Raw genomic sequence first — 22,624 nt, forward strand, 5'->3', positions numbered from 1 at the left:
AACTATAGAGTTTCTCCTTAAAATCAGATGGTAGAATCTGATAAAGCAAAGTTTCTAGACAGTAAGGCTACTGCAGAACGGGCAGAGGTTCCACTGTCGTCAGGCACGTGAGGAGGAGGGAGGAGGCTGTGTGTGGGGGGGTTAACAGTCAGTGTTACTGAAGTATTCCAGTATCTGTGCTTGTCTAGGCTTTGAACAAACAGGCCTTGAATACTGTGGAAGACTAAACTATTTAAAGATGAGAATTTGCAAATCAGCTGGGTCGAGTTGTCTTAAAATATTCCTGTCCTGCTGCAGCAGCATTTCTTTAACTTCTTCAAAGTGTGATGGTTTTCCCGCTAACTCTGAACACCCCCTGTCCTTCAGCTGTTTCCCTCCCAGCCCCTGGGAGAGGAGAGGGGAGAAGGGGATGGCCTCGGGCAAGTTCTGCCTGCAGCCACTCTCCTGCCCAGAAGGTACTGAGCTCTTGCCAGCCCTCCAAGCCAACTCCCTGGCAGCGTAAACACTTGCAGCCCAGTAATCCCCGATCGTTGTCCCTCTGCTCCTTTGGAGGAACTGGTGCTGCCGCTGATGGCTGAAATACATCTGCTAGTGGTGCCTTCTGCCCTTTTTGGGAGTGGTGAACAGCTCTGCTCCACCAGTGCGGTGGTGGTACTGTCAGCCTGTCCAACATTTGCCCTGCAGTATTCACCGCCAGCTGTGGCTGGCTGGTTACCACTGGGTGGATAAACCAAAATCACACCTGAGAAATGACTCTTACATCCATTCCACTTCCAAGGCAAAGGCACTGGCAAGAGGGACATCAAAGCTGTTAATTCATTATCTTCTTACCGATGGCTCCAGGGGAAGGCGGAGGAACAAACCTCTATGTGGGCATTCCCTACTCCATAGCAAGGTTCCTGCCTGCCCAACATAAGGAGCAAATATGTCTGGGTTGTTCCCCCTGCCACCTGACGTTTCAATAGTCAGTTAGTGCCTTACGTGGAGATAAAGTGTGTGTGTATAGGAACAAAAACCACGTGGTGGATGAAAATAAAGCTATACGCTTCATGAAGCTGATAAAACTCTACTGTGCCAGTGGAAATGAATTCACCACGAGACTTGACGTGTGCTGTGAACAAGATGGAAAACAGGCTTAATCCTTGAAGGGCACCACACGCTACTTCCTCTGCAGGAGTGTGAAAATGATCTATTTGCATGAGCTTCGCAGTTGGTGGGCTACAGTCTTTTGCTGAAAAATGCTGCACCTTCTTACTGTTACCTTAGTGATGGGCTTGTACTTCCAAATCTAGCAACTGAAGTTCCCAATATAGCCTGCTGAAGGCTCGTCCATATGATGTTGCCTTGTCTCCTGGCTTTCCTACGTGTTTAACAACCACCCTGAAGTGTCTAAATGTTCGTGGAAGAAAAGTGAAGGAGAGAAAGAAGGAAGAGAAGATGTGAGAAGGGTGCTGCTTGTTTAGTGCAGATCTGTGCCTACCTGCATATGTCCTGAATGAAAGCCCTGGGGGGGTGGGACAGGACTAGCTTATAAACCCCAATACTTTTAAATTTCTCCCTGCAAAAACTGAGGCTCAAATGGCACTATTTTCCTGGTAAGATATGTTCACGTATGTTACAGTTCTTCTCAAAAGACAAGGGGTTTCTAAGTAAAGTCTGAGTGTAGGCGTATATATGTATCTAATATGTTGTGTGAAAATGATCTGAGTGCTGCACTGCTAAATAGTATGCTAGTGCTTGATGGATGGTTCTGCTGGGGGGTAGTGTACGGACATGACATTTATCAATGTCTGCTATTGGAGAAACTTAACAGAGGGAAAGCAGATCACATTAAGAGGCTTGGAATGAAGAAAACGGGAATAATTTAGAGTTTCATTTGTGAAATCCCTTTTACAATTAAGGAGGGTTTGTGCTGCAAGTTGCATTATCCTTTTGCAGGTCTCCTGCTTCCTTGGGGAATTTAACTACAGAGATGAGACAGGAGGTGTTCTCTAGAAGCATTCAGTCATGGAATTATATTAAATCATCAGACTGCCAAAAAGCTTTTTAGCGTCATGCTCAATTATAATTAGAGGTGATTAAGAAGCTTAAATATGTCACAGGCAGAAGAAAAAGTAATGCTAGAAGTAGGAATGGCAGCCCAGACAAATTCCTGGTTTAAAAATTCATGCTAGAATGGATGTCAGTTGGCCAGTCAAAAATTTGTACTAAAATGTGAGAAAGACACACAGCTGCTGGTGATGCTCGTTTTTTAGAATGCAGAGCTTTCTATAATGGGGATGGTAGGCAATTAGCATTGCAAAAGCATGGGGAATTAGACACGGAAGAACACTTAAGAGATTGTTTGAAATGACCGAAGCCGACAGTTATGTGAAATGTGTGTAAAAGTGTTTTTCTTTTTCTAGAGACTTAATACCTATAGTTGCTGCTCTGGAGTATAATCAGTGGTTTACAAAGCTGTCCTCCAAGGATCTGAAATTAGTAAGTAATAAATTGAAATAATATACCTGCTCCTACCAGGCTGTGCTGTCTTTTAAAGGATGCTATTACATTTTTTAACGTGAACTTTTTTAGGCAAGTGCAACTGGGCAATCTATTGAATTTTTTTTCCCCCTTAATCGTATCAGGAAAATATAAACTGTTGGATAGTTAATTCATGCCATAGAAACACTGCCAAGAGTCAAGTCTTGTCAAAATTTCAAGTGAATAAAGTTTGAAAACTTTGTTGTGCAATAGCAGTAGCCCATAAAACTAATCTGTTAGGCATTGCTAGCTCCCTCAAAAATATTGGGTGACTAAACAGGAAACTAACTCTAAAGCAACCAGAAATCTCAGTTGCTTTTTGGAGGTGGAAAGCAAGTATCAGAATTCTGACTTTTTCCTCACATAGAAACCATGTTTTTCCTCTTAATTTTCATTGCAGCTTGATGACTTTTTCTCCCAGTTGTCTGAAGCTAACCCCATGTAGTAATAAGTATGTAGCAATGTGTGACATTGATATTCTTCCACATCAGTTTTCTTTCTGAAAAGCAAAAAAGGGGACAAATCTAAACAAGTTGGATTACTGAAGAAAGAGCCAAGAAAATCAGTAATTAGGTGACTTTTTAAATATATCAAAATATGCTATTTCTTCTAAACTCGAAAGTTTATAGTGGAGTTAGTGGTTTGAGAAATTGCATCCAGAAGCTTTTGTCCTTAAAAATAAAGGTTGAATTTCATCTTGTTTAAATTGATGCAATTTTATTGATCTGAAAATGCTCTTATTGCATTTCTTAAGCTATCATTTTCCATGAAAATTCAATAGAAACTAGCTTATGTGATTCTTGGCAGAAGAGTAGGCAAAAAACTTTTCTTTATTGCTGGGACATCTTACTTGAAATTATGCATGGAAGGAAACTGGGGGTATTTTTAATCCTGTTGTAATTCGCTGTTAAAATCACCATGGTTAAAAGGTACAATGCAATTAATCAGTTTCTGCCTCAGTGAAATGAGATAGTTTGCTTAGTTAGAAGACTGGACAGTGTAGTTTGCTTAGAACAAGAACTGGCTGTATTATCTGTCTGAGATTATTTTTACGTGAAAGTTTTTTGGAATTCTTAGCAACTTTTCTGTGGAAAACAAATAAACTTTGTCCACCTTGAAAATGCACCGATTCCTTAAAAAAAGCCCACAAAACAAGCAAAGCAAACCCTTTATCTTTCACACATTCCATTTTCACTCAAAAACGCCATGAAAACTTAAATTGTTGGACAGTAAATCTGTGCCATAGGAACACTGCTGAGGGTCAGTATGAGGTCAGACATATCCGGAGGCCTTTGAATGCTTTGTGCTTCATGAGTCCTGCTCTGACATTGCGTTTGATGATAGATGGTATCCGTAGTGTTTTTATAGTACATGCATGAAACTTTCCACTTGCAATCACACTGCTGTAGAAGCATTGTGATAATATTCTGAATTACTGAAATATGGAAGGCAAAGATAGGATTGGGAAGATGGCTGAGTTGACAGTCTTTAGAAAAAATTGTCACCTTTACTGTGTAAAGGATTAATAAGATTTTATGTGTGTGGTAGATCAGTTGTTTGTGGTTTTGTTTTTTTTTCCTTTTAGGAGATTAAATTAGTTTAAAATTTAAAAAATCCTAGGAAATGTCAGACTGTCATTAGAAAGAGACACATGTCCCAGGCATGAATGTCACGTTGCTTTTAAAGGCAGGTAACAGAATAGTTTAAGCACTTTGTGCTCATAACTGAAATTCAGCTTTGGACTTCACGTGACTGTTGGTTAGTGCGTGCTGGGGGGGTGGGGGGGGAGGGGGGGAAGGCAAATCCAACAGTGAAATAAAAGATTATAATAAAAGGTGATGAGGTACAGAGTTCATTGTATGGCTTTTGCATCATTAAGGGTTTATCTCTCTATTTGATGAGCACAGCAAACAAACTCTTTTGTTATCATGTTTTGTTCATAGTGCTTGCAGATGTCCATGCAAATTGTAGAATCCAACAGCAGTAAGATCATGAGATGGATTTACTTCTATGTAGGTTGGGAAAATTCATACTGAAATACACTGACCCTTAAGCACTATCTGCAGAGATGAAGAAGTCATTATCCAACTCTACTTAGCGCTTGTCAGGCCACACCTGGAAAACTGTGTTCAATTTTGGTCCCTGCTATACAAAAAAAGATGTGGACAGGCTGGAGAGGGTCCAGAGGAGGGGCACCAGGATGATCGAAGGGCTGGAAGCCTGCCAGATGAGGAAAGGTTGAGAGAACTGGGTTTGTTCAGCCTTGAGAAAAGAAAGCTTAGGAGTGACCTCATCACCATCTTCCAGTATTTAAAGGGTGTCTATAAAGACAATGTAGACTCCCTTTTTACAAGGAGTCACATGGAAAAGGCATGGGGTAATGGGTGCAAGTTATGCCTGGGGAGATTCCGATTGGGCACAAGAGGACAATTTTTCATGATGTGAACAATCGGCCATTGGAATAAGCTCCTGGGAAGTGGTGGATTCCCCAGCACCGTACACTTTTAAGATTTGGTTGGACAGGGTGCTGGGCCATCTTGTCTAGACCATGCTTTTGTCTAGATGTAGCTTTTGCCAAGAAAGGTTGGACCAGATGATCCTTGAGGTCCATTCCAACCTGGTATTCTGTGATTCACTAGTCCTTAGCAGTCTTTGGAGGACCCGTAGCTGGAGTGCTTTTGTGCTTGAGGTTTTTTGGAGGTTTTTTGTTTGCCTTATAACATCTTTGTATTTAGTTGTCATTCCTGGTCAGGCTTTACTCTCCTTAGCAGTAGTTGCCACTTTCTTCTGAAGGATCAGCATGCATATGAACAAGATTTCTTTAAAAATTAAGTGAGCATTTTTTCTGAATCACAGGGTTTGGGTTTTTTTACTATCATTATAAAAATTCTGCCCCCTATGATTAAGTGGTCTGCTTCATAAATGACTCGCTTTTAGTCTGCCTACCGCTTCCCTGAGTCTTTTCCAGAAGTCCTCTGTTGCCATCTGACTCTCTCTCTGGGACGTTCCTGGTATTCTTTCTTACTATTTATGTATGACAAAAAGCTGATCACGGCCTGGATCTCATTGCGATGTACAGCTTATAACTCAGTAACCGTCTGCTCCATGTTTGTGTTCTTTAACGCTGTTCTGTCTTTTCTGTGGCAGTCCACTGATGTCTGTGAGCAGATACTGCGAGTGGTGAGTAGGTCCAATCGATTGGAAGAGCTGGTATTAGAGAATGCCGGGCTTAGAACGTAAGTAATTCCTTTGAAATGTTGTGTTAGTTACCACTTACTCCCAGCAAAAAGGTTGTGTGATGCGTGTTAGCCAGAATGAGCATTAAAAAAGCTTGTGCTCAATGTCTGCCTTGTTCTGAGGAGCCTGTAGTCACAAGCTTTTTATCAGGTTTTCCAGAGGTTCCTCATGTCCAAGAAATCCCTTGAAACTGATGGGTTTTTTTAAGATTCTGCCTGGAGAGTTGGGTTAAGTGGAGCAAAATGGGTTGGATAAGACCATAAACCCTAAATCAACTCACACTGTTCCTCTCCCAACATGGTTGCCAACAGAAGTATGAACACCTTTTTATCATTTAAAAAACAGTGTTTGAGGTTTTGTTAAAAAAGTGTATTATTCCACCTTGCCTAACAGATTATTGTGTCATTCCCAAGAAAGCTGTTTTTATCTTACTGTGAATTGCAGTCTGCTCAAATATAACAGGACTTCTACATTGGCAACTTTTTTAAAGAAGCAAGAAAGTAGATAATTAAGTTTAATGCCTTGCCATAGCCTTAAAAGGGAGGTACCTAGAGGTAAGCCATACAATTTAATCCTTATATATGTTTTAAATACAATAAATTGTAGTTACTAGGTATTTGCTTTTTTTCCCTTCGTAGGAAATAGAAGCAAAGTTCAAGTTACAAACTAGCCCAGTTGGAAGTATTTGTAGCTTGTTTTAATGTTAGAATAGGGCCCAAGACCATGTAGACAAGATAAACTGTAGCGCTAATGAATTTTTATGTTAATAAAAAAAGCAGTGGAAAGGTGGGAGAAGCAGAACACTATACTGAATTACAAATAAGGAAGGGAAACAAGCCCAGGGAAAATATTTGGTGTGCTTTATATTGTCTCCTCTTCCATTGTTTGGGTCTTTTTTCCATTATTTTAAAAAGGGTTTTGCATTGAAATACCTTTAAAAGAAAATTGCCTAAATGACAGGAGACTTGAGGTGGAGTTTGGAATTGCACCCAAAACTTTCTGATCACTATTGCATTGCCTTTGATAGCTGTCGTTCAAGCATAAACACCTGATTTTAATCTCATTTTTCTTGCAGTATGTGCCATGAAATCCAGTGATAATCATTAATACTAAAAGATACGTTGTCTACCTTTGCACATTGCCTACCTTAACTTACCACAGTTGGATTAACTGGTTTCAATTCTAACAGGACTTGACAGACAGTCGACCTGTGACTTTGGTTTTCATGTCTCCATCTACATGCACAGTGTTTGGCATTTTGCCTTGGTGTGTATCTGCTCCAATCAGCATTGTCTGTCTGTTTTTGTCAAGGACGCATTTGTCAGTTTTGCCATTTATCATATCTGCTTGCTAGGAGGAAATCCTGTTGTTGCTGGGTATCTTCCTTCACATAGCTTACAGACCAGTCATTTTTAATGAGTTGTGACAGACTGCTGGACCAGGGTTAAGAAAGCTACCAAGACCAGTGCTTTCAGAAATACCTGAGCCACTGCAAGAGCATTGTATCTGCAGCAGAGTCAGTTTAAGATGATTTCATTCTTTTCTACCTCCAGCTACTCATTTCTGTGACTTGGTTTGGGCCATGGCCCCATAAACACATGTCATCCTCCCAGCTGATGAGACAGCAAACTATTGTGCAGTAGTAGTTGTAAGGACCCAGGACTAGGGCAGTGTGGACTTGCTGTTGGGGAAAACAGGTTGTCAAGTGAAACCCTCTGTCTGATAAGATTTGTGCCAGTTTAGATGCTCTTGAAAATTTTATCCTCATTGCTATTTCTTTAACAGATGTGAAGGGTGCAGTCTAGATTACATTGGATGGCTTTAATGCATATAGCAAACACTAATGTTTTGATAAGTGTGTTAACTGAGGTAGGTCATATCCAGATTTTAGGGAAAGGAGAAAAGATCAGGGTAGCCTGAACAAATGAGCTTGAAAAGAGAGTTACATCCCTGAGGTGTTTTAGAGGAATAGGAGAATATCCGATAACCAGAATATTAATTTCCACAAACTGCAAGATGGATTCTTCAGTCTGCACAAGTCTGTTTGCAGGAGCCGGTGAAAATGATCTATTTGTTGTGCTTCCGCACTCTCTGAAAGCTGGCGAGCAGAATGGCCCTGCCACCATTTGCACCGACCTCGGCACCCCTGTTCCAAAGGGAATGGCTGGCTACAGTGGGGGGGGACAATAGAGATGCCTGCTGCTGGTACCTGGAGAGCCTTTGACCTTGCACCTCATCTTCCCCTACCGGATGGGTTCAATGTCCTTAGACCGTACCATGTTACGCATGTCCTCTTTGTGTTGCAGGGATGTTGTCTACATGGATCTTGAGGAATTGTTTTGTTTTGTCTGAGATTTTCAGATCTGTGCTATTCTTGACCTTGGTGAAATATCCTTACTCTTCCATACGAGTAGTTGCATTGGGTCTTTTTTGGGCTTTACCTCCAAGCCGGAATGTCCTCAGTTCAGGCAAGTGTGGCTGTGCAATGCATACAGAGCAAGTTTGATGCTTTATAGAAAGTGTCAGAGGTACGTTGCATGCTCTGTGGTTGGAGTGTGAAGCCAAAAAAAGCAATTACATTTTAGCACTTGAAAGGAAGAGTGGACAAAGGAGGGGAAGGGATGTCACCCAGATGCCTCTGTTTATGGTAGAGGCTGCACAGGGAGTGGGGAATTTGTGTAAGTTTTTTCCAAAATGAGCCTTGGAGCTCCATGCACCCTACGTAGGTAATCCAGTGCTTTCTGGTGGCAGTGGATTTACTGTGCCTTTGCTAAATGGTTCACACACACCCCAGTTGTCTGGGGTGTTCTGGTAATATTGCCTATATTGGTAGCAAAAGCTGGAGCAGCTTATAAACAAGCCTGGACGTGTAGGCAGAACACTGTAATGACAGGAATCTGTTAGGGATAAAGGAAGAGGAGGAAACTCCCCATGAAGAAAGGTTTTGTTTGTTTTTTGAACTCAAACCCTCATTTTTCTTGGCTGGACATAAGGAGCTTGATTCAGTTGCCTAAGCACAGGCGTCTAGTGCTATTTGAGATGCTGGAGGGTATCCACAGAGTGTTGGCAAATGTAACCAAGGACCTACAGGAGATATGTAGTCTTCTGCAGCAGCAGCTGGTAGCAAAGCAGGATACCCTGAGGCCTGTCAGGTGGCACAGATTCAAGCCCAGAATTTCTTTTTGTTGAGTGTTTGTATTCACATGCTGTTTGTATCTCAGGAAGAGAATACACTTTTCCTAAAGGCAGCCCATCATCATGCATTTGCAGCACTGGAACCTGTTCTACCCCCAGGGGTCCATCTAAGGAAATGGAGTTTCAAAGGGAAACTAAATTTCCCTGGAATGTGTGTGTACTCAAGTACATGTTGAAACAACAGATAACCAACAGCTCTTGAGACTATGGCTGTCTAGGCTTCACTCTTTTCCAGAGACTGGAAGAGGATGCTACCTCCACTCCTATTCTCGCACACAGGCTGATCACTTTATGGTAGGCAGGATCTGTCCTGAGGAAAACAGGCAGTGTTAATTAGCGCTCTGCTAGCAATGTAGCTGGTAGTTCTCCACCACTGGCCTACAGGAAGTAAGATAGTGTACTTCAAGGCAGAGAGAGAAAGAAACTTTGTGAAGGAAGTTCAAGGGATATTTTTGATTTCTACCTCAGTATCTAACTTTGGTGAAGTAAAAGATTGAAATTATAGTCTCACTTTAACAAAAGCACACAATAGGGCTAGTCTCTTAATAGATGAAAGCTTCCTAGTAGGTACAAGGACAGAGGGTTACTCTTAGAGCTGGTACCAGCCAACAGCCTTGTGACTTAATGCAAGGAACGTGTCTCCACCTGAGTCTGACAGTGTGGTCATGTAGGAAAACCCAAGTTAGATTTGAATTTAGTGCTGTGAGTGGGGATAGTCCAGCTGCAGCAAAATGCTCTGAGATGGGGCAGCGTTCCCTGGCCTCTCAAGTGGATTTGAAACAGAGGTAGGTCATGCTACTACAGCTACCTACCATAGTTGGTTAAAATTAGTTCAGAGTTATCTCTGCTACCTGGCCTGGCTGATGTGTGCATTATAAAACTGATATACCACCCTCTCACTTGGGACATGTTGGTAGGACTGTAGTCAGCCAGTTATATACTTCAATGCTTCTCACTGTAAAAACAAGCAAGCAAAGACCAGTTTATCAGTGTGCTGCTGTTCTTTGAGAGCGTTATTTCTGCTGTTTTACAAGGCCAGAAATACTCTTGGTTTCTTGACCTTCTGGATATGCTGCAAAGCCCATCTGTTTGAGTGACTATTGGTAAAGGGCTGCTGCAAGTCAGGGGTTTGGCTTGTGTGCGAAGGAGGTTGCAAGTAGATGTATATATCCCACCCATGCGTGGCTTGGAGGAGATGGAAAATGTGCTCATGTTATAAGTTATCCTCTGTAACTCCTATTTTATATCTTCAGATCTTTATCAAGAGCAGTTTGAGCTTTGATTGAGTTTCCTTCAGTCTCTTAGGCCACAGAATAAATAAATAATAATAACCTGCTTTGAAAGATAGCAAATTAGCCAGATAAGCATTGTTTAAAACTGTGAAGAATCAGTTACTGCTCTGCAGTAGGATAGGCCATTTCTGTCTAGTAATCCCTCGACATTTTTAAGCCTCTGAGTGTGCTGTTGATACAGGAGGTAACAGGAGTCTCTCTTCCTCTCTCTTCTTTTTTTGCAGAGATTTTGCACAGAAACTAGCCAGTGCCCTAGCCCATAATCCCAACTCAGGACTACATACAATCAACCTTGCTAGCAATCCACTTGAAGATAGAGGTACTGTAGCATTTCTATTTTTCTCTTTCTACAAATGTAATAGGAGGATTACTGCTGCTCCGTTCAGCTTTGCCTGAAGAATAGGTTATTGTTCTGTGTGTAATGCTATTATAAATATCTGTTGTTCACAAATGACTGAGAATTGCTATTCTTTTTGATTTATATCTACCCATTAGCTCGTTGAGAAATATTTCAATGTCTTAAACCAACTATGGTTTTTATTAGATTTCATTATGTTTTCATAGAGATTTCTTTTAAAGGAAGATAGAACACAGTGATTGTTTAGGACTAGAGAGTAAATAAAGTGGTGTGCATTTTTAAAGGCAATGACATCAGTTGAAAGATGAAGCATGAGGCAACTTTGTTGCTTGGATTATATTTTCCTGATAGTTTTGTGGTTCTATTTCAACCATAATTCTGTACTTATTTTAGTATTGAAACCATTCCTTTTTTTTCAGCTTTGTGCTAGTCCGCAGTGTTGCCAGTACTTGGCAATGTTCAGTAATACTGGCATAGCTGGCGTCCTTATGGAGCAAAGTGCTGTTGACTCCACAAGATGGAAAATCAAGCTGAACAGCTCAGCTTTTCTCAGACTAGGCACCGCTAGGCATGATTTCAGTACATATCAAGTCAAGTCCTTCCCCTCCCTTGTCTAGTCTCTTTTCACCCAAGAGGCATTTATTTTTAAAATAAGGTTACATTCTTTCAGTCTGGAGTTGACCCTTCAGCGCTGCCCACGTGAGATTTCCTTTTGCTTCGCTTAATGCATTCCAGGCACACAGTGTTCTGGGATCAGACTATCTTCTGCTTCTGTTGGGCCAGGAGAAAAATAAGAATTTTATACAGTGAACCTTTTCTTGTTTTCTTTGCTTTGTTTTGGGGAAATTTTCCAGTCTCTTTACTGTCATGATTCAAAATAGAAAAATGGTTCATTTTGATTGCAACCTGACTGACTCATTATGTTATTAACACAGAATTTTGTAGGTGTCTCTCCTTTCTTGCTGGCTCAGTGAGGAAAAAAGATGGGAAGGGTTTTTTTTCCTTTCCTCTTTTGTATCTCTTTTCCTTTCGACTAGAAACAAGTCTGAAAATATTTTTGTTTTTAACCTATTCCGAGTAGTTTATTTAAAATTGTTCACATGAATTGCTTTAACTCTTCTGATTACTGCTTGCCATCCTTAAGAATCTGTATCATGTGAAAGCCAATGTTTTGCTGAAGAACGTTATTATCACAATGTGCTGTAGGCCTAACTGCATTGTACAAAAATTTCTGTTGTAAGCTGGAAAAAAGGCTGTTACATTGGTGATTCTGCTTTTGAAGAAGTGTTTTTAGATTGTATTATATGAAAGGGCTTTTTTAAAAAAAGAACTCATTTATCTTGAAAGCAAATGACCAAATATTTGGTAGATATTCTACAGTGCAGGGGAGTTTTTATTTTTATTTTTGAAAAACATATCAGTGTGGGTACTTTCTTTGCAACAAACCTATAGATTCAAACCATTTTGCAGTATCCACATACAAGATACAAATGAAATGCAGAAACTACAACTTGGAGAAATTAGTAGGTTTTTTTCATTATCTCAGTCTCTCCTATCACATATGCAATTAAGATTTGACCTTTTCATTAGGGAATTAGGTAAGTTATATGAGTACTTAAAGAGAAATTAACTATAATTGCAGTGTGTAAATATTGCAGCTTTTCAGTTTGAGAAAGATTTATGTGTCCTGTGATCTGATATTCACTGAGTGCAAGGTAGATTTGACTTTACTAAACAGAAGGGGCAGCAAGCATTTCACTAGTAAAAGCTAGCATAATGGAGATTAATGTAAACATACGAATTTTGGAAAATATCTCTTGAAAAAGCACCTGCAGGAACTGGAAGTTCTACCAGATTATTTTGCAATTATAAGGGAAATAACACAGAGTTGTGCGAATTATGGGGAAGAACATATCGTTGTGCCTTGTTTGAACAAAAAACCACCTGAAGCAATTGTATATTATTGAGTACCAATAAGTAAAGACATTATATTACTACATTAATTCAATTGTCTGTATTCCAATAACATGGGAAGTGTGATTAGTTTAAATTTAGTAGGACCTGGCTTTAGTTCAACTACAAAGCAGTGTTTATATGAAGTGATTTACACTGAGACCAGTCTCGTAATTTGTGATCTGCTTCTCTTTATGGTACTGTCAATATTTGTGAGATTAACATCTGGAAATTTTATTATCAATCTTGGCTTTAAAATCTAGCCATGCTAAAGCGATGGGAGGTTTGCTTTTAGCTCTACTAGGATCGAACTTTAATCTCATATTTTGTTAAAAATAATGCAAAACAAACCTACTGAAGCCTAGAAATACTCAAATGCAGAACTGTGTGCCTGGATGCAATTAACTTTACTTCTGCCATTAGAGCTCTCATCTCTGTTACGAAGTTTGCAAAAATGGGTGGCTTAAAGAGCATTCAAGGGCCTGAGTGTCCAGAAGCATTTTTTCGTTTCTGCACCTGATTCCTGTATCTTATAACTGGGTGGATCCTTAACCCCCAGTGCTGGTAAGATGTTAAAATTATTCAGCTTGGTTAGAGTGATAAGTGGTCTGCAGATTGTTAGCTAAATACAAAGATGGAGAGATAGAATTATTTGCTGCATGTTTTACTCAAAATGCATCACAACAAAAATTACATTTGTGATATCCGTAATGATTCTAATTCTACTCCTTCTTCTCCTCTTTTGCTAGCATAACTCTACCTTGATTTTGAAAGTATATATTGTGACTAAACCACCTTAACAAATGTGGACAGTCAGCTACAGAATATACGTTCTGAGGCCAGCTTAACACAGATTGAGCCTCCTACTTCAAAGGAGCTAAAAAGATTATTTTTTTTTTAAATAGAAGAGCTATGAAAGATAATCCTGTTAATATGACTTGATTCATTCTTGATGAAAGTTGGTGAAGACATCCAGTTACCATTGTGCTTTATGATAAACAATGCCAAGGCATCATGGGTCTGATGTTTTGGCAGTAAAAATAAAATACACTATGTTGTTTTGAACTGCGTGGACATTGCACCGATCACTAGCATACACAACTTGCTTTTGCAGAGAGCATTAACAAAAACCCCTACAACAATATCTGCAAGGTAGCTGCTCTTTCATTATCACTGATAGGTAAAACATGATAAAAGCAGAGTAAACATATGTATGTGACATACTAGCAGACAGTTTCATGTCTGCATATGTAGAGAAGGGTATCGGCTTTTTCATTTACTGTGTTTTGAATCAAGTAAAAGGCTTTACCTCCTTTCTCTTTGCCCTTTTCTCTATGAGTTGCTGTACAGAACTATATTTCACACCTCGGGTTAAGCCTGGAGTTTCTGTGTTGATTTATTCCTCTAATAAATATTTCATGGATTGGTTCCATTGTTATTTAGGATGTGCCCTCTTAATCAAATTTCAATCTTTTGCTTAAATGGGGGGATTAAATTTATGGAGTGTGGAACTTAGATACTCTGAGAAAGAGCTTTAATAAAAAGTGCTTCCCCACACACACACACTTTTTTTTTTTCTTTTGTTGGATTTGTGCTGAGGTAGTCCAGTCTCTGTCAGCATCTTAATAGGCTTTTACTGTTTGGGACTGCAAGCATTTGTAGCATTCCCAAGCCTGTGTCCTGGATGGTAACCTGCAGGCTACTGTAAGAGAATTAAGTGACCATTACAACTCAGTGGAGGTTTCAGGCTCTTAGGGTTTTCCTAAGAAAAAGAGGGCAGAGTTAACTAAGATGGGTGTCTCTCTTGCCTTGACAGCCCTTCCTTTTAAAAGGAAGTAAAAATAGTTTGAAGTTTCACATGAATTACCATTGTTGGGTTTTATTTTGTGGTTGTTTTTTATGTTTTGGGTTTGTGGTTTTTTGCTGAACCATAAAGCTTCCAGATTTCCCAAGTGCTGACTGTTTGACATGTGTAATATCTTCCCTTTGACTCCTCAAAAGTAGGTGTGTATTATGTAGTTCTTAAACTAATTCAGGTGACTCACTGATGATTAACAGCAAAATTCCCTATCTGTTCAGTGGCTAGCAAAGAAGGAATCTTGACTGCATCAGTCACTTCAAAGATTTATGGTCATAAAAAGACAGGGTCATTTTGAGGCCACCCCCACAGTGAGTGCAGTTCCTTCTCTAGCTCCATCAATGCGGTTTGCCCCAGCGTAATTGCTGGAAAACCTGATATCACACAGTTAACCTGAAAACGTCCATTTTTCTTTTTGCTCCCCCAACAGGTGTGTCATCTTTGAGCATCCAGTTTGCTAAACTTCCAAAGGGACTGAAACATTTAAATTTGTCTAAAACTTCCTTGTCACCTAAAGGTATGTTTTATAAGTATGCCTCATTTTCTGTTCTAAAAGTCTCAGCTTTCCATCCTAATAATACCATGTGTAACCAGATTATAAATTAATTCTGTAAATGATTTACATGTGTATTCTCAACAGCGCAGCTGTTTTTTTCAGTCCTGGGTTCTGTGTCCCCTTCAGCACTTTAAAAAACTCTTCTATAAGTTTTGGGCTTGAACCTGTATTGTAAAGAAAGATTGAATAAATGATGTGTTTCATATATGCTTCAAAAAGATGTCTGAAGCAAAAATGTTTTGGGAATTTTCCAAATGTTTTGTGTGCAGTTATTTTATGAAACCAAGTGTTGTGACAGTGGCTGTTAAGTGGTTTGCTCTGAGTAAAGACTTCTTTGTTTTATAATTTACAAATTTCTGATTTGATATCGTAATTGAAATGTATGTCTATTTTAAAAGCAATGACAGTACTGAAACACAAGTCAGAAGCTTTCAGGATTTTTTGCATTGCTGTTTTACTAATGATAAATGCAGTGACCTCTTAAACAGACTGCACAAACCCAGGGTCTCCTGTAGAGAACATGAATGTTAAAAATAGAAAAAAATGCACTGACATTATTGCAGCTTTTTCGCAGATGTTGATGACCTGGAAAAGATGAGTTAGTTATGGTCTATGAACGACATTAGTTGATAACAGATAGGAGCCATGTTCTTTTATCCGTTTAATTATTGCTCTGTGAAGTGCAGATTCTGCGTTCTCCTATGTTTTAAGAGTTGACCTGGGAGAATATGGGTGGGGAGAAGGGATTTTTATTGTTTTTTATGAGTGTCTGTAACTCTTGTTATGCTTAAGTAAATAGTAAACCCTAAACTGAATTTATTCAATCATGATTTTCATTAAAAAGACTTTATTAAACTCTGGGATTGGTTTTTTCCACTGCTAACTCCATTTTTGGTGACAGGCAATTGGTTAAGAATCTTGACGAACCTTACGTATACTCTTGAAATTAGATGTTCATGAATTTGACAGAAATTCATGCAGTTCTGCTATGTTCATTCATCCTGTGCTTTTCTTCATGTGATCTGAATGATTTCAGCAAGTGCTTGTGACCATCAAGTCAATAGAACACTCTAGCTATGCTTCCATCTTCGTAAAGAGTAGACATCAGCTTCATGAAGTTCATCCACAAAACTGTTGTCAGTAAAAATGAATTCTGAGGTTATGAAAAGAATGTGGAAGATTTTTAACACACTTTTTAAAGACAATCTTTAACCAAAGCTGAAAATATTTTCCAATATGTCTAATACTGACCTCATGTGAATCCTAGTCCAGTCTGCTTTGCAGTAGCTATCTATTGTCCAGAGTGTAACATGTCACCATGAATATTGTCCCACGGCAGCTCCTCAGTATTCCTCAAAAACGTATATGTGATGTCTTAAAATTGGAGTTCTTATAACCCTCTGGACCTGAAGAAACTCAGCTTCACCTCTTCAGTTGTCTGCAAAGCTGTCTGTCATAACCAGTTTTCCTTTAATTTAAGAAGACAGTACTAAATTGGTTTTAACTTGGGAGGCTATTTTCGAACTTGTAATGTTTTCTCTGGAGAGAGTCTAAAGGAGACCTTGGATCTTGGAATCAGTACACTCTAAGGTGCATGGATTTTTTTTTTCCCCAGCCTGTCTTTTTCTTTTTTTATTTTGAGCTTTTCAGTTTCAGAAATTCTGTACAATCCCTCAACTGGTTTTGACCTTACTTAAAAAGCACTTTCTACTCAAGATAAGTTTCTAAGATTGAGAAGTGAAGTTCAGGTGGTAGCTTCCCAGCTGATCTTTCTTCAAATATTGTATCTCAAAGTACCTGAGAGCTATTAACACTCTGAGCCTCCTGAGAGTGGTAAAAGAGCATAAAAGATTGTCTGCAAATGAAAGTGAGATTACTGTTAGAGTATAGCATGAGGTAGGTGAAGTTCAAACAGAAATATATTGATTTGAAGATTCTAGCTAAATGGAAAATTCTAGTATACTCATTCAAAGATAGGGCTTGCTTTTCTGTTCCCAAGCCAAAGGCTAATTAAAAAATCCCTCATTCACATTGTTTGCCTTCAGTGATGTGGCTGATTTTGAGCAGTTGGCTCTTGAAACAAGCAGCAACGTTATGGATTGTTTGTTAGCTCTTCTTCTCCCCCAAACTCAGACACTGCTCCTAAATTTCCAAAATTGGTTCTTGATAGTGTATGCTGAATTGTTGACAGTACATTGCGTTCATTTCTACTTCTTGTTGTTCCTTATAAATGCTGTTGAGAAGGCTCTCAAAAGTTAATCCAGAGCTATAAGCTCTAGTAGTTAAATAGAGCTTTTAGATCTTTCAAAGTTTCAAAAAGTATTTGTTTGCAGTTTACCTTTATAGATAGGGTGTGGATTCAACAATGCAATGTTAAGATAAAAAAAAAATTACACCAAACAGAAAAGTTCTGAGACTTGGCAAAAATGTCACTGCACTTCGATTCTTTTCAGTATCAAAAGCCACCTGAAACCAAGAGCCATACTACTAACATGGGAGACTTTCTTAATATTTGGAAGCTTGGAAAACTAAAGCACTGATGTGGGGTATTTTGGTCTCCAGTGGCTTGCCAGCTGCTTCCTTCACATCCTCACTGGTAAATCCATTTCGTAATAGTTTTTAAGTGAAGAACAGAAGTGTTCCATCCATTGAATGCCAGTCCATTTCCACTGACCAAGTAGCTTTGAGAAATTACCTAATACTGTGTTGTAGATCAAAACACCTGCCTGCTTCGTAGCTTTGGCTGGCCGCTTAGAAAAAACCTACTGCATCTACTAAAGGACACAGTGATGCTTATGTATGTAAGAAACACACGCGTGTAGTGCTTGAAAGGCAGCAATAGCCATCTGCAATAAATTAAGAACTTGGTGATAGGCTACAGAGCCCTCCGATGAAAGTCAGATTTGAAGGAGTTGGAAGTAGCCACGTCCTGATATGTGTTTGGAAAAGCTGAAGAACTTCAGAGCAAGAAAGCTCTGACTGGTTTGTTCCAATGTGAGCTTTTTAATTTTAATGTGAAAAATATATATTTGTTTTGATCAGGAACAGAGAGTCTGTATGCATGTCTTGATATTTTAATTAACTATTTTTCTGAAATTACAGGCAAATAAGTTAATTGAAATATTTTTAATTTCTAGGTCTCATCAGGCGCTTTTGAAGTTCTGGCAATTATAATTGTTAATGTACTTGATCTTCCACAGATACTTTTATTTAAATATTATTGTTTGCAGGAAGGCACTGCCTTACCATTATGGAGTAAACTCTGTTTTATAAATCTGTTTCAAAATGGGATTGCACTGTTCAAGCCACCGGGGGCTTGGCAAAGAGACTTCTTCCCTGGACCTAGGACCTATAACACACTGTGGCTCCATCAGGGCAGCTAGGGGAGCTTGGTCCAGGCAAAACCAGGCGTGCTGTGGCAGGGAAGGGTCTCCTGTCTGCCTGGTGTTCTGTATTCCTCTGCCGCAGTGCAGTGATGGTGACAGGAGGTCATTAAACGTTTGTGTGTGTCTGTGTTCACTGAAATTGTGCATTTGCAGGGTCTGGGCCAGTTTTGTCTGGAGTTGACTAAGTTGAGTACTGTCTTCTTTTTTTTTTTGGCAGGGGTGAATAGCCTTTCCCAGTCACTGAGTGCCAACTCGCTGATCGCAAACACGCTCATCTATCTTGACCTCTCAGGGAACGCGCTCCGTGGTGATGATCTCTCAGTAAGCACTTTCTTCTCATTTGGGAGTTAAGGAATAGATGTTTTAATTATTGTTAAAAGTAATGCAAAGCCATTTTGTTTAGATCCTTTTTTGCCTCTATTTCAGTAGTTCTAGTAGGGATAGAAAATAACAGTTTGATCTCTACTCTTTAGTATATAGTCAGAGAATTAAATTGCCCCACATGACTAAACAAATCCACATAATTTTTAGTTCATGCTTTTAGTCGTTGGCTTCTACTGATAAATGAGAAAAATACAAGTGTGCCACTTGTTTCAGTGAACTTACCATGCTCCCTGAATTCTGTTTGAAAGTGACCAAAACACAATTAAAAAACCCCTCATCTTCTTTTTAGTGATAAGTGTATTACAAATTTTTCACTGGAAGGTTGGAAATAAAGGATTTATTTTGACTTGGAAAGACTTGATTTCTGTTTTCAATATTTCTGTTTGTGTAAACCTGTGCACCTCCTTGACACATGCTGTTGAAGCTCATGATTCTCTGAAGAATGTAATTATTTTTTAAATTCCTTTATTCAGTTTATCAATTGCCATAGAGGTGCAACTCTATTTTTTTCGTAACAAAATCCACTTAGTTCTCAATTTGTACATACTCACTTTTTGACTGTTACACCTGTATTTCTCTCTCGCATCAAAAGCTGTGTGCATGTAAGTGTCAGGTTTTGAATTCTGTAAGTATTGAGCATCTGAAATATGCAACACTAGAGTCAGCCAACTGTACAATTTAAAATGCAGTCAGACATGAGACTGACTTTCTCACAAAGCTTACTAGTTTCAGATTTATCAGCACATTCAAAGAACTAGTCTTTTCAGACATGAGGTGAAAGTTTCAGTGGGTCAAGAGGATTTAAAAGGTAGCAAACAGATAGTTAAATGTAAATAAAGACAGTGGATTACTCTTTGAGAGACAATAACATAGCAAATAATATAAAAACAAAAAAGTAAAATAAAATGTACAACTTTAATAAGCAATGCTTAAAGAAATCTGTTGTCTACCTACAGTATTTGAAGGGACATAAATACAAAAATTGTGGGTTTTCTTAACCTGTCAGAGAGAGAGAGAGATGGTTCGAAGAAAAAGATTATTAATACTGAGATCTCTTAATCTGTTGAACAGTTTTCCAACAGGAGTAGGGAAATCCTGTTATTTAGCAATTAAAATAAACCCTAGCAAAGCACAGGGATTTTTAAAGCAGGGACCTTTCTTGCACTGTAGGTATAGGGGCTAAATGACCTAATTTTTAGAAAGATGAATCTATTTTAGAAATGTTGAACATACTGTCTTTGGCTGGATTTCATGTGGAGTTGAGCATTCCGTGTTTCTGTGAATTAGGTGATATTTTTATCTTTGTGGTCTTCTCTGAGACTATAAAAAGCCCAAAATAAAACAGTGTATAGTAAGAAGTGTTACATATGCTAACATTGACATGACATGTCCTATGCAGTACTGAACTATCAATATTAAAATCTTGTTACCTGTTCTGTATTGTCCCTTAAACCTTTAATGCACTGCTGATACTAAGAAATAACCATGGGCTCCAGATGCAAGTTAGTTGTTTCCCTCATGCTTAAAGGGGCTGGCTTAAACTTGCAAACCAATTCGCCTTTCTGAAATGTAACAGCAATCTGAGTGACATTCCAAGGTATTTCTAACTGAATTAATTGCCATTTGTTGTGAAAGTGAATTGCAAGGTAACTCAAGACTTGTGCATTAAGAGTAATGTTTGGTAAGTGTAGTCTGAGCACCATTTTTCCTCTGTTATTTTAAAAAGTGATAACCTTCAAAAGTAAAACAGGTTGTATTGATAAGGTGAAAAGAAGCTTCAGGCACAGCTCTTGAGTGCAATTATATAACGAAAGCCTAAAATGTAACGAGAAGTAGTGATCCAGTAATTGGTGTCATAATATCAAAATTAACATGGATAATTCTCTCTTTTTTTTCTCTCCATTAATTATAGAGCCTGTACAATTTTTTGGCCCAGCCAAATGCCCTTGTTCATTTGGATTTATCCAACACGGAGTGTGCACTAGATATGGTAAAGATGTTTTTTTGTGGAGATTCAAATACCAAGGAGACATTCCCCACCTACTGTCTCTAGGTATTTTTCCAGGTTAGTATTAAGTAAAATCAATCTTCTTTGTTTTAAACCAGGTATGTGGAGCTCTCCTTCGTGGATGTCTTCAGCATCTAGCTGTTCTTAGCCTCTCTAGGACTCTTTTTTCTCACAGGTACAGTTTAAATGTCATTGCTCTCAACTCCTGCAATATTTTGTTTAATATTTTGTTGCTCTCATGTTGCAACTTTCTATTTAAGAAGAAATTTAAGACTTTATAAAAAGTCTTGGAAGTCTTAGTGCTCTATGAAATAGATATAATTTATTCCAAGCAAAATATTTTCTTTCCCTGTCCACTCTTTACTAGATGGCTGTAAAATAAGCTACCTTGTCTAATACGTTTTTTGTGATACTGAAGCAGCAGAAAGTCTCTCTGTATCTTTTGTCTCTAAGAGGCGTAACATCAGGCTTTGAAGTCTGGCTGACTTGACTCCTCTTTAAATTTGGGTTTTAAAGTTTGTATTTTTCATGATTTGATGATGGTTACAAATTCATTTTTTCCTTTTTTGCCCTTTTCTGGGAGGAAGTCCCTTTGAAAGTCTTTGAGACTGAACATTGGCTTTGTAGAATATTTGCATTGTAGGAAATATTAACATTAGCTTCCATTTTCTTCAAATTAGTGTTCTGAATCCATATCAGAGATGATACCTAATTGGGGGTAATCTACTCCAGCATTGAGCAATTATTTCTAGTGGTGAAAAGGCAATTTCAGGGTTTTTGTAATGCCCTGTTTGATCTTCTGCTCGTAAGATATGAGTATGTTCACTGTTAACCAGACCTAAGTGATCATTCTTTGTAGTTCACCAAACAGAAGCTAAATAGTAATGTCTTCTGTGCAGCAGTGCAATGCTGAGGATTGTTTGTTGAATCAACATTTTGATGACATTATATTTCTAAGGTAATTGAGAGCCACTGATTACAGAGCTGTTGAAGGCAGAGCAAATTAAACATGTAAAAAATCATTGCAATTCTGACAGCTTGTATTCACTGTTTATTGGAATGAGGACTGTCTAGATGCTACTTCTTAATGAATTTGTTTACTTACAGAAAAGGAAAAGAAGTCCCTCCCTCCTTCAAACAATTTTTCAGCAGCTCACTTGCTTTGATGCAGATTAATCTTTCGGGAACTAAACTCCCTCCTGAGCCTCTAAAGTAAGAATTTCATTTCATTTTCTCCTGTTGCCTAAAACCTAGTTCGCATTGTTACTATGTGAATGCCTCATATTAAAAATGAAGGGGAAAGCATTTTGCTTTTTTTTTTTTTCCATTGTACATTATTGATATCACAAGAGTTTCATAATGATCACACATTCAAGAAATGTTGTTTCCATCTCACAGTTGATACTATTAATCATATTTTGTTCTGTGGGAATGTCACAGCTGTTTAGCTTCCATCAACATTTTTTTGTGATATATTTCTTACTTTGTGCCTTACAAACAAAACTGTGCTTCACAGTAAAATGGGATTATGTACGTGTGTGAGTGCCATTCCTTTGATGCTGTGCTATTGCAGCAGCTGTTATGAAACTGAACCTGTTGCAATGCTTGGGAGGAGACAGTGTTGCACAGAGCTATGCCCTCCTTTTTGGGGGAGAGAAGATGGCAGCAACTTCTAGGAATGCTGAGTGTAATGCGTCTTTTTGCTGTATGTCACCCATCCTGTGGCTAACAGGATGTGGTGATGTGGATTGGGTACTGGAGAGAAACTCTTCTTACAGCCTAATCTGTAGGTGTGTTATTCTGTAATTCTGGCAGAATCCTTGTGTTTATTGGGCTAAATTAAAGAAAGGGCTCTTTCCAGAGTGTCAACTTGC

General features: G+C 38.7%; 1 protein-coding gene across 5 annotated transcripts in view; it reads left to right on the plus strand.

Annotated features, from left to right (window-relative positions):
* CARMIL1 (capping protein regulator and myosin 1 linker 1) overlaps window positions 1-22,624 on the plus strand; it is a 194,565-nt gene that overhangs the window by 91,076 nt on the left and 80,865 nt on the right. For all 5 annotated transcript variants that reach the window (XM_054815205.1, XM_054815207.1, XM_054815206.1 and 2 more), the window contains 8 exons: window positions 2,406-2,481; window positions 5,671-5,759; window positions 10,472-10,566; window positions 14,847-14,933; window positions 18,576-18,679; window positions 20,655-20,732; window positions 20,849-20,925; window positions 21,858-21,962. In XM_054815205.1, coding sequence (XP_054671180.1) covers window positions 2,406-2,481; window positions 5,671-5,759; window positions 10,472-10,566; window positions 14,847-14,933; window positions 18,576-18,679; window positions 20,655-20,732; window positions 20,849-20,925; window positions 21,858-21,962 — 711 coding nt within the window. The remainder of the gene's footprint in view (window positions 1-2,405; window positions 2,482-5,670; window positions 5,760-10,471; window positions 10,567-14,846; window positions 14,934-18,575; window positions 18,680-20,654; window positions 20,733-20,848; window positions 20,926-21,857; window positions 21,963-22,624) is intronic.

The sequence above is a fragment of the Grus americana genome, chromosome 2, assembly GCF_028858705.1.
Source record: "Grus americana isolate bGruAme1 chromosome 2, bGruAme1.mat, whole genome shotgun sequence".
NCBI classification, from domain to species: domain Eukaryota; kingdom Metazoa; phylum Chordata; class Aves; order Gruiformes; family Gruidae; genus Grus; species Grus americana.